The 15,366-nt window shown below is 35.8% G+C and overlaps 1 protein-coding gene across 1 annotated transcript; it reads right to left on the bottom strand.

Moving 5' to 3' along the window:
- Positions 1-6,496: 6,496 nt before the first annotated feature.
- Positions 6,497-7,843, bottom strand: LOC109420386 (alpha-tocopherol transfer protein-like). Its single transcript, XM_019694723.3, has 3 exons — positions 7,306-7,843; positions 6,870-7,245; positions 6,497-6,809 (listed from the first exon to the last, which is right to left on the bottom strand). The coding sequence occupies exons 1-3, from the start codon at positions 7,605-7,607 to the stop codon at positions 6,537-6,539; spliced, it is 951 nt and encodes a 316-aa protein (XP_019550268.3). The 5' UTR covers positions 7,608-7,843; the 3' UTR covers positions 6,497-6,536.
- Between the last annotated feature and the right edge of the window lie 7,523 nt (positions 7,844-15,366).

Here is a 15,366-nt window from a genome sequence, read left to right as displayed (position 1 = left end):
TTCTAGATTAGTATAAGTTTTTAGGCCTATACAGTATACATGTTAAACTAAGCTAAGTGTAAACTTCTTATAATGTAAAATTGTATTGTTTTTAAACAATCAATGAATTACATTATTTCATAGTGTACCAATAATCATCGAATTTTGAAGGCATAATATACACATAATCGACTACCTTCTGTGAATATTTCATGAAAATTGGCAGAAAAAATTCAAAAGTTATGAGTAGGCAAACATCGCACATGAGAAACACGAAACATTTTCACGGACACTCACCCCTATCAACACCAGTAGCTGTCAAATCAATTGATCAAAGTTTATGAAATTTTGCAAGAAAGTGTCTCTATAAGTATCATAACTGCTAACAAAATTTCATACACGCAGAAAAATATCGCATATTTGAATCAAATACATTACAACTTTGATTCAAATATAATACTTTTTTTGAAACAAAGCAAATTAATATTCGATTCTAGGGTAAGTGTACCAATTATGGCTATAGTACCAATTATTCGCCATAGTTGATTTTCACCCTTTAACGATGTCAATCAACAAGAAAAAAAATTGTGAACAACAGATCACGTTCACAGAAGATGGTCGCACTCATTTAAACTCCACATTTTGCTCAAATCGTGGTAGAAATAAATCATTTTCCTTAAAATTTCGGCTTCCTTGCACCCTTTTTCGCCATAGCGTACCAATTATGGCTAACCCCATAAGGAATGAATGCAAATAATGCGAAAAGGAACCGAAGTTAAAAAATGTAACCATAACTGGTACAGGGTTCCTATCATTGGCACACGCTGTAATAAATACTAAAAGTACAGGGGATAGACAAAATGATCGGGACAGGCAAAATTTTCACTTTACAAAAAATGTTCAACTAGCTGTAACTTTTCGAAAAGTGCATCGAATATTCTCAAATTTTTACTGTAAGTTCTTCAACTAGTTGTGTATCATTGGACAAAATTTGGAAAAGATCGGACAATTCTTCACGAAGTTATAAAGATTTTTGAAAAAGATAAAATTATCCGATAGCCAACTTTGAGCTGTTATACCTCCGGATTCAATGATCTGATTGCAATGAAATTTTGACCATTCGTGACTTATATAATGAACTCTGGAAAACATTTGACTTAACTTGAAATTTTTAACAAGCGAAAAAGTTATAGCGATTTAATTTTTTTCACGATTTTTTACTAAATTGGTCTATTTTTATTATGCATCCCATTACTTTTTCAATTTATTGGCGGCTATGTTGTTACTTTCCTTCAAAACGCATTTATATATAAGTCAATTAGAGGGAAACTAAATGAACTATAATTTGCATCTTGAATTTTGAAACGATGTTGATGTTTTGAATAATTTGGAGTTTTATTAGAAAAATAATCTAATCGTTATAATTTTCTTCCGTTTTAAGAATATTAAGTTAAGTCAATGGTTTTTCATAGCTCATTATATAAGTCATTAATGGTCAAAATTTCATTACATTCGGTTAATTGAATCCGGAGATATAACAGCTCAAAGTTGGCTATCGGATAATTTTACCATTTTCAAAAATCTTTATAACTTCGTGAAGAATTGTCCGATCTTTTCCAAATTTTGTCCACTGATACACAACTAGTTGAAGTACTTACAGTAAAAATTTGAGAATATTTGATGCACTTTTCGAATAGTTACAGCTAATTAAACATTTTTTGAAAAGTGAAAATTTTGCCTGTCCCGATCATTTTGTCTATCCCCTGTAGTTTTGATTCCGTTTCTATATTTTTCCTGTAAAGTATGGAAACTAAGCTATCTTTTAACACATTGATGACATTCGTTGATCTTCTTCTTATTTTTGTATAAATAGCTTTCCTTAGGTAGTGCCATAATTGGTACACTTACCCTAATACTAAACAACTTTGATTCTAAAATAAGTTCATTAGAAACGAAGTCGTTGTGTCTTTGATTCAAAAAAATTGCTACTTTGAAATAAATGTAGGTTTTTTGCTCAAGTGAGTCTGCCGTCATTTTGTTTCTATTGTCAGAAAAAAAATAAAACTGATTCGGTGAACGAAATTGTAGAAGAGATCGTTAGTTGTGATGCTTGGTACGTGTGATTTAGAAACGTAAAACGCATTGAAACTGTTTGGTTTGTTGTTATTATAGTCGGATATTATAGTGAAAGCCTTCACAGGTAAGTAAGATAATGTGAAACCTATTATTTAATTGAAAAATTGAAAAACATTTAATTTCTTCCAGATAATGGCTACTCAGTTGACCTGCAAGGAAGCTAAGGCCCTAATACTGTAGCCGTTCCTAGATGAATATATGAAGCGCATCTGCGACATTAACGAATAGAGAAAGGCCTGGTAAGCACCTGTTGCTTTTCACCAGTTTTTTTTTCTCGATGGAACTTTTTTTCTTAGAATCTTCCGCCACTCTCCAAGACCTTACGCCGAATTTGCTACGTCCGGCGTTAGGTTTTACGCATGGATTTGAAGAAATATCGACATAATAGATTGTCGCGTGTGGGGATACTTCGGGTTTCAACCGCGACGACAATAACAAAGGGCAACTGTACAGCAACTTACTTCACCAGCAAATATTATGAAATTATGAGAATATGTATAAGAATATTGTTTCCTAAAAGTATTTTGATTTGTTATTGGATTATCTGCTTGGACTGAATATGATCTTATAATTAATGAGAGCATGACGATCACATGCTCTCAATAGTTATTAGATCATATTCAGTCCAAGCAGGTTAAATATTTGACGATCTTTTAGAAAGATATTACTATCAAAAAATATTATTTTTAAATCAAATATATTTTGACTTTAATTCTAAAATATGTGTTTTTTGTTTCAATAAATAAATGCTTTTAAAATAAAGTAGTGATGTATTTGTTTCAAATAAATAAAATATTAGAATCAAATATTATTATACTTTGAATTTACGATCCGGCGAACGAAAGCTCGACTTAAAAACAAAAACAAAAGTACTTTGAAGCAAATACTCGGAAGTCATTGATTCAATGAAAATCGCACTTAGGCCGTGGATCAATGATTATTTTTCTTTATTTCAAAGTCGTTTATTTTTGAATTTAATATATATTTTTCTGCGTGTAATTATCATCACAGAACTTTGAGCTGTATCGCAAAAGAACCATCTATTAGCGAATGAAAATTGGTCATGATTGTACAAAATCATAAAAACTACGTCTGTTTGATTTTCATCCATAGTTAAAAGTAATGCATCGATTTTTATGAAATTTGGCATAAATAATAAACATAGAGTAAGGTGGGGCAAAAGTTCGACCTTAGTTGAAAATTCAACTTTTTTCAAGAAATCGAAGCAGATAAAAATAAATGAATACCGTGTGATGATTCTACCATCCATGAGCTAAATATTTGCTAAATATAGTTACGCCAAATGTCATTTTAATTTGGAGCTGAAACACTTTTTGTATGTGTGTGTCTAATTCGAACTCTTGCCTCACCACTGGGGCAAAAGTTCGAGTCAAGTGTTTGTGGGATTGCACAAACCGTAGCACACTATTTTGACACTTTCCTATTCTGAATACCTAAAACCAATTAATATTTGATGTTGGAACTGAAATACACTTTAAAGTTTGATCTGGATGTTACCCAAATCAGGGTCAAATTTACTATACCAAAAATTAGAAGTTTTCCGCCAAATTCAGATGAAACAACTGGTTTTTTCAACTTCGATCGAATTTTCTCACTAATTTCATCATTTTTGGAGATAATATGTACTTTTTGCGCAATTTTAGGTTTTAATATAAAGTTGCTGCATGACTCGAACTCTTGCCCCACAATTCGAACTTTTGCCCCACTATGTGTAAACTAAACTATGATTTCCAAATCCTTTTTGCAAAAAGTTATACATACTAAAGCATCTTCAAAATATACCCAGTTACGCCCCAAAATAAAATATCGAATTCGATTTCATTACAATTCCATTCCATGCGTTGGAAGGACCATCGCATATTACAATTTTTGGATCAAAAACCAACATTTTATCACAACTTTTCAAAATATTGATTATTTTTTATAATTTTTGTAGTGAAAGACTCTATTTCAAAAAGGCTTCGAACAACCTTGACACCCGAAAGAAATAATTTGAATTGAGCTGAAAACTTCAAAAGAAACTTTTGCCCCACTCGAACTTTTGCCCCACTTTACTCTACACCAAAGAGTTCTCAGTCAATTTTTTGGCCAATTTTACCGATTCATTACAGAGCTACAGCCGTACTTCTGTGTCCCGATTATTGCGGATACAGGCTTTATGTATGAACTTGCAATACATGTTTGCCTGACATTCTGTGTAAAAAACGAATCTAGTTGTACGTTTTCCTTAAAGTAACAGACAAACTAAGAAAGTCTCTAGTGTACCCACACCTAGCCTCCCCAGCTTATAGAAATAATTCATCGTTTCCTACTCGTTGTATAGGCTATCGCGCCTATTGAGCGGTGGCTTCTATATTCGTCTGTTTCCACTATCTATAACTCAGTCAATTTTGAACCAATTGACTTGAAATGTTGTACACGGGTAAATACTATACCTATCCCATCGCATTCCAAAAATGGTTCTATAACATTTACCCGAAAACCATTTACCCGAAAGACATTTTCCCGAATGACATTTACCCGAACGTCATTTACCCGATTGCGACAAATACCCGAATGCGACAAATACCCGATTGCGACATTTACCCGAATGCGACATTTACCCGAAAAATATAAAAAATGTGTACTTGATCCCCATATGATTTTTCAATAATAAATATGTTATGGCCCGGTATCATATGGCAGGCTTTGGTTAGACCTAATAATAATCAGACTGAGTGATCATCAAGCACTCTGGTACAGGACCAACTGGCTGTCCCAATGCTATTTTAATCAAAGGATTTTTGTTGATATTCTGTTCTTTTACGGCTCCATCCAATTAGCCCGAACGCCAATCCGAATCAATCAGGAGGTCGCCCAAAAAATGCAAAATTAGCTACTTATATACACGGTCACAAACTGGCAGCCATACCGCAAGTATTATCCACTTCTTCTAAGATTTGCCTTCTTTTTAAAATAGGCTGTTCTTTCGAATTCACATTGTCCACTCGTGAACTGTTGATGAGTTGGTCAGCTGGTACTGACTAAACTGGTAATTTCTCCATAGAATGTATTCATTCTTTTCAAAAGAGGCTACTTTTTCGAGTTGGAGTTGAAATGTTATTTAGTTTGTTGCGGATGAACTACTAACTCCATAGGAGACCCGTGAATCCATCTTTCTACCTATATCCTTTAGGGAACTATTTTACTTATCTATCGGGGTGATGACCCATGCGGGGAAATGGCTTTTGGAATAATGTCCTATTCGAGGTTATGATGGCATTTGGGGTAAGGGGGTAGAGTTTCTTTAACAGACATAGTATCACTGTGTTGTTTTGTGGCCAAACTATTACTTATCCTTCGGAGATTTTCCCTTCTTCTCTTCAAAGGCTGTTCTTTCGAGTTACACTGCTGCATATTTTGTTGGCGTTCGAACTACTAACTGCACAACAAACACTGATGCTGTACAATAGAAGAATAAGCCATTCATAAGCTTATTTTTTGCAATTTTGATTGAATAAGCTGTTATTCAGCTACCATTGTTAGTTGGGATGCATATAAGTTTTGTCCTTGTTTAGATTATATGATGTTCTTTTAAATTACACTCTTACATGATTGAGTGATGGATTCCAAGTCTACATCTAAGATTTTTTCCTTCTTTTAATAATGGGATGTTCTGTTTGGTGAACAATCTGCAAACTTTTCTGTCAAATATTATTTTCTAATGATATGTTGATTTTCCGAGGACTGTTTTTTAATCGTTTCGAACTTATGACCATTTGGCCTTCAAACAGAGATTTCCTCTTCTTTAAATCATAAACTGTTCTTTGCTTATCAAAAGAACAGCATATGAATCAAAGAAGGGTAAATATCTAGAGTGAACGCTAACAGTGTTAACATGACAAAGGTAAGCTGCAGTTATGAGTTTTATTCAAGCATATGCCCTGTGAACTCCTATCGCAGATCATTTCAGGGAAAATTTGATAAAATGGGTTCTTGAGGAACTTGATATTCAAAATGCTTTTCTGATCCACAATACAAAATAATACATGCACTTTTTAAATTGAACAAAATAAGTGAACTTTATTCACAAAATCATAATTTGTGCACAGTAATAAACTATTCGGGTAAATGTCGCATTCGGGTAAGTGTCGCATTCGGGTAAGTGTCGCATTCGGGTAAAAGTCGCGTTCGGGTAAATGTCGCATTCGGGTATTTGGCATTCGGGTATATGTTACATTCGGGTAAATGGTTTTCGGGTAAATGTCTTTCGGGTAAATGGTTTTCGGGTAAATGTTATAGAACCCCAAAAATTGTGTCAATTGGTTTAAATTTCACTGAGTTATAGCGGAAAACAGACAAAAATAGAAGCCACCCTACGTTCTTTTCAATGAATCAAGTTTTATTATCACTTCTCTCACTCAATCTAACTCAAGTCGCCTAAACGAGCCATCCAGCCCGAAGAATGTGTTTTTGCTGGTAGGCGAGAAAACCGAAGGTGACTGTGGAGCTGATGTCTTTGTGTCACGTAAATCGGACATCTCGAGTAGATAATCTCTATTGGCTTTCAGTTTCAATTCCCATTCTTCGACGAACGTTTGTATTGGCCCTAGTGTGCCACCGTATTCCTTTGGAAGAACATGTTTCGCCAAGTGATTATGCAGAGACTCCAAATTACTGCCATGTACAAATATCTGGAACAAAATAGGAGAAATTACTAACGTGAACAGATCCCAATCGACGAATGCCTTTACCCTTTTATTTTTATTTTTAGTAGAGAGCAGGCTATTGAACATGTTTACCACAGTTTGCATTCCTGGTGGTGGGTTTAAGATATGAATACCTTGCATGCGAAGAGGGCTTGCATCTTGGTATAGGACAGCTACTTGCTTCAAGAACTCAAAATCAAACTGGAATAGATGATTTGCAGTTACGCCTGCCAAATCGATGACCAGAATCATTCCACAAATAACCATCTGGTCGTCATCTCTCATCAGGACATCATTAATAAGCGTTCCTCCTTTTATCACATCGGCGAAGGTGATTTTCGTCAGATCAAACTGGGCCACTCGAATTACAAAAATCTTCGGATCCGTTGGGTTCACTGTTTTGGGAAGTGGAATTCCCACACTGTAAAAAATACGACGTGATTAGGTGAAACTTACTGTTTCCATTTCTAAAAGTATTCACCCCAAACGTATCACTTCCAGTACATGGTCGTCGTATGGATCTCTGTTTTGAGTAACTTCCGGTAGAGTTGTTCTGATCCAGTAAAATAGCGCCAATTTTTCCTTCACTTTTTCCAAACTGAATTTGCACCCCCTAAGGAATGCCAACAGAATCTGATCATCCAGCGAACCGTGAAAATGTTTGCATTCTTTCAACCAATTACGAATCACACTCAAATGACTTTCCAACTGACTTGGATCTTCGTTCAGGTCGTTCTTCGCTACGTCCGCTAGGTCGGCGGCTATTGGCCGTAGCGACAACATTATGGCCCTGCTCTGTTGTCCTAGTCAGTTTGCACTCGACGATGTCGTTCAAATCCATGCATTGACATTTTAAGCCACATGATGGTTCATCGGACTGATAAGCTTATCTCATCGATGAAACGTTGAACAATGGTTTGATATTGTTGGGAAGATTTCACACAGAAGCCATATTGCAGCCATCTTGACGATTGGCCCATTTCCATTTTATATTCATTTAGGGGAACTTGCGTATTTTCGGGAGTTTTATTCTCTTCGTCAGGAGGAGTTTTTGAAACCTGTTGAACTTTTTTGAGTGTAATATCATCTAACAAATTGAAAGCGCAAGAACTTTCTTTAACCGTTTCATTAAATGTGATGATATCCTCACCCGCTACGTATACGTCAACGGCCTGAGACTAGTGATCTTCGGCGAGGAGGATTTAAGTATTAGTTTTACCCAAATGGTAAAACTTGCATCCTATCAGAACATGTTAGGGTAGATGGTCGGCACTTCTAGGGTGACATTGATGTGATGAACTTCTGAGGACCGAACTTCGACAGTGGTCAATACCCCATACGTTTATTTGTTCAACATCATTAAGACAAGACATAATCAACAATAGTACGCCACAATACTCGGTTTGTGGCTGCCGCTCTCCATTCTCGGTCGCGCCCAATGCTCGCCAGGTCACGCTCCACCTGGTCCGCCCATCGTGCTCTCTGCGCTCCACGCCTTCTTGTGCCAACCGGATCAGTTGCAAACACCAGCTTTGCAGGGTTATTGTCCGGCATTCTTGAAACATGCCCTGCCCACCGTATCCTTCCGGCTTTGACTACCTTCTGGATGCTGGGTTCGCCGTAAACTGCAGCAAGCTCGTGGTTCATCCTTCTCCGCCACACACCGTTCTCCTGCACACCGGCGAAGATCATCCTTAGCACGCGTCGCTCGAAAACTTCGAGTGCTTGCATGTCCTCCTCGAGCATGGTCCATGTGTCGTGCCCGTAGAGGACCACCGGTCTTATTAGCGTTTTGTACATGGTGCATTTGGTGCGTGGGTGAATCTTTTTCGACCGCAGTTTCTTCTGGAGCCCGTAGTAGGCCCGACTTCCGCTGGAGATGTGCCTCCGAATTTCACGGCTCACGTTGCTGTCAGCCGTCAGTAAGGATCCGAGGTAGACGAATTCCTCCACAACCTCTTAGGTATCCCCGTCTATCCAGTGGCGTAGCAAGGGGGGTGCGATGGGTGCGGTCCGCACCGGGCCCCCGATTTCAGGGGGCCTCCAAATCAAGGAAGGTTTTTTAACACTAGTTAGAATTTAAATTTTATTTTATGAAATTCAGTATCGATATGGAAGTAAAATTCATGAGCATTGTGAAAACGTCCCTGGTATCCTAATTACAGGACCAAACATAGTTGTTGACTTAGCTTAAAGTAGCAGCTGAAATTCAGGGGCCGCAGTTATGAAAATTAATATCTGAACACATGTCAGGTCAAAACCGTAATAACAATAGTTTGTCGATTTTTTTTTGCTTTCGTATGAAAAATAAGTGAAATCAATGTATCAACAATTTCATGAAGTATTTCTTCCCAAGTATTCCTTGAAGGGTTTCTGCAAGATTGCCTTCGGGAATATGTATTACGATTTATCTAGCAGTTACTTCAAGGACTCCCACAAAAATTCCTCTAAGATTTACTTCAGAACTTTTTCATGGATTGCTTCAGGAATTCTTCCAAGCATTGATTTTTGAATACTTGAATTGATTCCTTCAGGAAAACCTCCAAGAATTCCATCAGGAATACCTCTTTGGATCCCTTCATAAAGTCCTTCGAGGATTATGTCATGAAGTCCTTCAACGAATTCTGCAGATGAACCTTAAGGGATTTCTCCAAGATTCTTTTAGAGACTTCTCTAAGAAGGAATCTTGCAGGAGTTCCTCATGGAAAATACCTTTGATGAATTTCTGAGATCATGCTTGATCAGGTATGGCTCTTGAATGGATTCTTGTGAGATTTTCTGAAGGAATTTTAGAAGAATTCCCGAAAGAATCCTTGTAAAAATGCTTGCAGGAAGTTCAGTAGGAATTTTTAAAGGAATTCTCGAAGAATCTTCTAGATGAATTCTAAGATGTATTCGGAAAATATCATTGGGTTGATTTTGGAGATATCTTTGATAACATTCTTGACGGATTACTACAGTACTGTGAAGTAGTAGTAGAACTACTAGAAGTACTATGAGGAATCACGTAAATTATTCCTGAAGAAATTTTGAAGGCAAAGGGAAGTTTGGAAGAATACCTAGATTATTTTTCAAAGAAATGAATGGCATAAACCCCAAAGAATTTCCCTCAAATTCGTTGATGTTGATTTGCAAAACAATTTCTATAGATTTCCGTGGAGAAATTTCAGATGGAAGCCTTGGTGGAATCTCTTTAAGACCCTCTGAGGGAATTTGTGCAGGACTCCTTTGGAGATAAATGCGTTCACCCTTGCAGGGTTATCTGCAGGAAAACGTTGAGATATCCCTGAAGGAATCCTTGTAACGCAGCTTGAAAAAATCCTTGGAGAAACAGAAGTCTTCTCTGGAATTTCTTAAAGGATTCATTATTGAATCGTGAAAGGGCAATTGAAAAAAATGCCTAAGGAATCTTTGGACGATTTCATACAGCAATTATTGGAAGAACTTCTGAAGAAATCTTTGAAATGCTTGAACAATGCTTCGTAAGAAATCCTTGAAACGACTTCAAGAAAAACCATTTGTGGCATTGCAAAAAGAATTCTTGCAGAAATTTCTAAAAACAAATCTTAAAAGAATTCCTAAAGAATTCCTCTGGGAAATTTGCTCAAGGGATCATGTGGGGTAGCCCCAGAGCAATCGTTTGTTGAAATATTTAAAAACTCTATGAAATTCTTGGGAATTCTTGGGAATACATAATTTCCTTCAGAAACGCTGTAGCAACTTTCGAAACAAATCATGGAGGAATTTGTAAAGAAGTCCTTGAAGTTATTCCTAGATGAATCGTAAAAGATATCTAAGAAAAAGTTCTTGTAGTTCCTCATTTGGAACAAATGTTGAAATCCTTAGAAAAAAATCTTAGAAGTTTCGTGAAGAATATTCGAACGAAATTGGTGTTATCGCTAAGTAAATCTTTAATAGTATCAACAGATGGAAACCTCGAATGAATGCATTAAGAATTCATAAAAAAAATCCAATAAAATTTCTTGGACGAATTTTATTAATAATTCCTGAAAGAACTCTTACATTTTTTATTACACTCATTGCACAATTATGGGTCACACACAATTATTAGTCACTTTTCACTTTAATAGATAAATACTAATTGATTGCAAGGTTTTGTTAGCCATTATCATTTTTCGTTGATGAGTTGATTTGTTTTGTGTCATACGCACACGGGTTTATACGTCAAAACATACATATTGTCAGTAATATTTTGTTCGGCATAAAACTGTCTGTCAAAGTAACGCTTCGATTGTGAACATCAGAAAGTGCGTGCGCTGCTTTCGTAAGCTCTGTAAATGCGAGTTTTAGTGATTTTCAAGTGCGAAATGGTATCGTCACCAGAACAAAAGTATAATTTACGTTCTAAATGTAAAAATTCATGTGATTGCAGCTAATTAAGGCTTATTTCAGGAAAAATTTAAATGACTCATTATTGTGACAAGGAACACCGAAAATCACACAATTATGGGTCATTTTTTGTGCAGCATAATATTGACAGTTCTGCGTACATGGGTATTGCATACTTTTAGGCCTTTTTCGGTGGTTGTGTTGGAGATTTTGTCCCAATTTTGAAAAATTGATTCCAAATCGTGAAAACACGCTTCGTTAAGAGGTTTGAGACCAGTTTTAGATTCTACTATAGTTGATCTATCTAGAATAAGTGACCATTCATTGAAAAAATAGACAAAACATTATTGTTCAGCCGATTCCTCTTGAGTGACCCATAATAGGCAACAAATTGACCCATCATTGTTACACAGCCAATTTTGATCCATAATTGTGGTTTTCATTATTCACCAACATTTCAGTAATTTTCACCGCCTAGAGTGAATATTACAAGCAGATTTTTATGTAAAACGATAAAAAGAAGTTTCAAGGAAGAGAATATAAAATAAAAATAATGAAAGTGTTATTTTTGTATGAAAAACGATTCATATTATGAAGTGATTGTTCCTTGAGTGACCCATAATTGTGCAATGAGTGTAGAATTTTCCTTTGGAAATTTCTTTTGGATCTATTTCAGTTATTGCTTGGAAATCCGTGCAGCAATAGGCCTTTTCAGCTGACAGGTATGTGTATGCCACTGTTTAAAACTGCTGAACAAAGGCGCAAACGCTAAACTGTCATTTTCATTGGAGAACTGTCAAAGGCCCGAGAAATCAGCTGATTTAAGACGTCAAATGAAATTAGGGAATATCTTTGAAAATTTATTTGGAAATTCCTTACACATCCTTCATTATTTTTAGAGAAATTCTTTGGCAATTGTCTTAGCTATTGTGTACGCAATTCCTTTGGTAAAAACTATCAAGATTTTTTTTAGGAATTCTGTTACAAGTTTCATTGAAAATTCCTACGGCAATTCTTTTGAGAAATGGTTAGGCAATTCCTTTGGAAACTTCTTTGTGCAGTTCTCGGCAATGCTTCAGAAATGGCTTTGCGAACTTCTCCAGAATATTTTTGTACAGAAATTTCTTTGGAAATTCCATTTACAACTTCTCGTTGTTTTTTTTTTTTGACAATTCGTTTGAAAAATATTCTGGTAAAATTACTTTGGGAATAACTTACTTTGGCAATGCATTTGGTGACTTTCCTGTGAGCCATCCCCTGGAAATCTTTCATATTACCTTTAGCAAAGTTTTTTTTTACAAAACTTTTGGAAATTCTTCTAGCCATTTTTATTGGATTTGATCCTAAAATTGCTATAACATTATTTTTGTGGATTTTTTTTGTTGAAAACTATATCGGCAGTTCGTTTGAAATTAGGTTCAGTAACTCATTCGAAAATTTCTGGGTAATAATATTCGAAAATGATTTAGGTTTTTAATTTTTCAAGATATCTACGACATAACTTTTCGAAATTCTTTGGGCAATTGCTCTAGAAATTTATCAGGCAAACCCTACGATATTCCCTTCAGCAATTTCTTTGGCAGTTTCAATGGCAGTCCCTTTGCTTATATACTTGACTTTTGTAGTTCTTTCAATAGTTCCTTTCGAAATTCATTAGGCAGGTACTTTGAAAATTCCTTAGTTAATTCGTAAATTGAGGCGGCAACTTTGGAAAATTCCTCCATTAATTTCTCAAAAAACTTCTTCAGTAATTCCTGTGGAAATTTCATTTGATAATTCCTTACGGATTTCCGTCTATTGTTACTTTCGAGATTTTATGAGATACACTCTTGCGAATTAAAAGAAAAATAAAAGCATTAACAATGGTACGGCCGAAGAAAATCTCAATGAATTAACTAAGGAATATCCGAAAATCTAAGGAAGTTCACAAACAATTTCCTAAGAAAAAACACAAAAATTGTTTGAAGGAATACCAGTAGATTTTTTTTTATTTGCCACTGTTTTTTGGGGAATTTCTGTGAGAATTCTTGAAAGAATTCTTTATTTTTTTTATTTGAATCAGTTGAATATTTGAAGAAATCGCAAGAGAATTTATTGGATGAACTAATAAATAAATCTTTGGAAAAACTCCTGAAGAAAGTTTGGGAGGAATTTCTAAAGCATCTTTGAAGGAATTCTTTTAGAATTTTCAATAAATCCTTGGTAGAATTCCTAAAGCAATCCCTGGAAAAAGCCCAAAAGTAAACTTTTATAGAGCTCTTGGAGAAATTATTGAATAAATTAAGCAAAGAATGCTTTATCCGATTGATAAAACCTTCGCAGAGGTTCCTAATAAGATATTTGAAGAAATTCCGAAGGATTTGTTTGAAGAAAAATTTAAGAAATTCTTGGAAAAAATGCCGTAGGAATTTTTGAAGCAATTCCTGAAGAATTCTCGATGGACACCCTATATGAAATCTTAAACTTGCAATGGGTAATTCTCGCTGAGACCGGCCCACTATTTACACCTTGTCTTCAAAAATGTTTAAGGTGCCGATTTTCTGGAAGCCCTCGCCTAAAAAGTAAAAAAATGCATTTGGTTACTCAAATTGATGGACCCCCCGTTAGTTAGAGCCACAACAATTTGTGCAGACCCCTCGATTTTGGTCAAATTGTGGCTCACTTAAACCGTTATAACTCGAAAATTTCTCCAACAACCACCTCAAAACGAATTGTTGTTGAAAAGAGGTAAGATAGAGCTACTATTTACAATAATAAAAAGTTGGGTCGGCCATATTGATTTTGGCCGCCATCTTGGATTTTTTATACCAAAACATTTTTTTCACCATGAGGGCAACCACCGATTTTCAAAATTTTTGCATCAATTGAAAGCTGGGACATTTATACATAACATATCAAAAAATTAGAGATGTCTTTTTCTTCTTTCAAAAGTTATCTGCAGTTTTGTAAATTAAGCCACGTTTTCTCCATACATTTCCATGCGCACCAGCAATGACATGCAACAGCATCCGAGTTAACGCCTGCATGTATACACAAAGGCGCGTGTCGCAAAATTTGGCAAAATCGGAGGTTCGTTTCCGTTTTTGACTGTTTCTCAATAATGCGGGCATTGTTTTTATAACTTTTTTAGTGTTTTGAAAAGCTTTAACCTTCAGCTTTCCATCAGAATTTAAATTCGTGTTTGTAAACACTGCGAAATAACGCTGCATTTATGTAAACGGTCGGCACCGGGCCCAGTGCGCAAAAGTGGCATGATTTACAAAACGGCAGATAACTTTTGAAAGAAAAAAAAGACATCTCTAATTTTTTGATATGTTATGTATAAATGTCCCAGCTTTCAATTGATGCAAAAATTTTGAAAATCGGTGGTTGCCCTCATGGTGAAAAAAATGTTTTGGTATAAAAATCCAAGATGGTGGCCAAAATCAATATGGCCGACCCAACTTTTTATTATTGTAAATAGTAGCTCTATCTTACCTCTTTTCAACAACAATTCGTTTTGAGGTGGTTGTTGGAGAAATTTTCGAGTTATAACGGTTTAAGTGAGCCACAATTTGACCAAAATCGAGGGGTCTGCACAAATTGTTGTGGCTCTAACTAACGGGGGGTCCATCAATTTGAGTAACCAAATGCATTTTTCTTACTTTTTAGGCGAGGGCTTTCAGAAAATCGGCACCTTAAACATTTTTGAGGACAAGGTGTAAATAGTGGGCCGGTCTCAGCGAGAATTACCCAATAATCACTTAAAAGATGCTTCTAGGCATTCTTAACACTTATGTGGCCGGCAGGGTACCCGGGTACCTTTTTCAATTTCAAATCTCGATATTTTGATGATTATTGAGACTAGGCTGTTGGAACTCTGTTAGATCGTAGAACTCGTGAATATACATCTATTAATGTGGTTGACCGAATTTTAAAGTGAGGAGGGGCAGAGGGAGGGGCTCCTGCATTTTTTTTATTACGTGAAAGGCCGGAAGGGTACCCGGGTACCCACGAAATTGAAATGATCATATCTCCGTCAATTTTTCATCGATTTTGGAAATTTTTAGCTCATTCAACTCAGAAACTCATCATGTATCGGGAAGATATTTGGTTAGACCGATCTATTCACCGTGGTTTTCGGAAAATCCATATTTTTGGGAGCATGTCCTTATACCATATTGAAACCCACAGAGCGATTCCAAGCAACAGC

Source organism: Aedes albopictus, chromosome 3 (genome assembly GCF_035046485.1).
Source record: "Aedes albopictus strain Foshan chromosome 3, AalbF5, whole genome shotgun sequence".
Lineage (NCBI taxonomy): Eukaryota > Metazoa > Arthropoda > Insecta > Diptera > Culicidae > Aedes > Aedes albopictus.
This window is presented reverse-complemented; position numbering and strand designations above follow the sequence as displayed.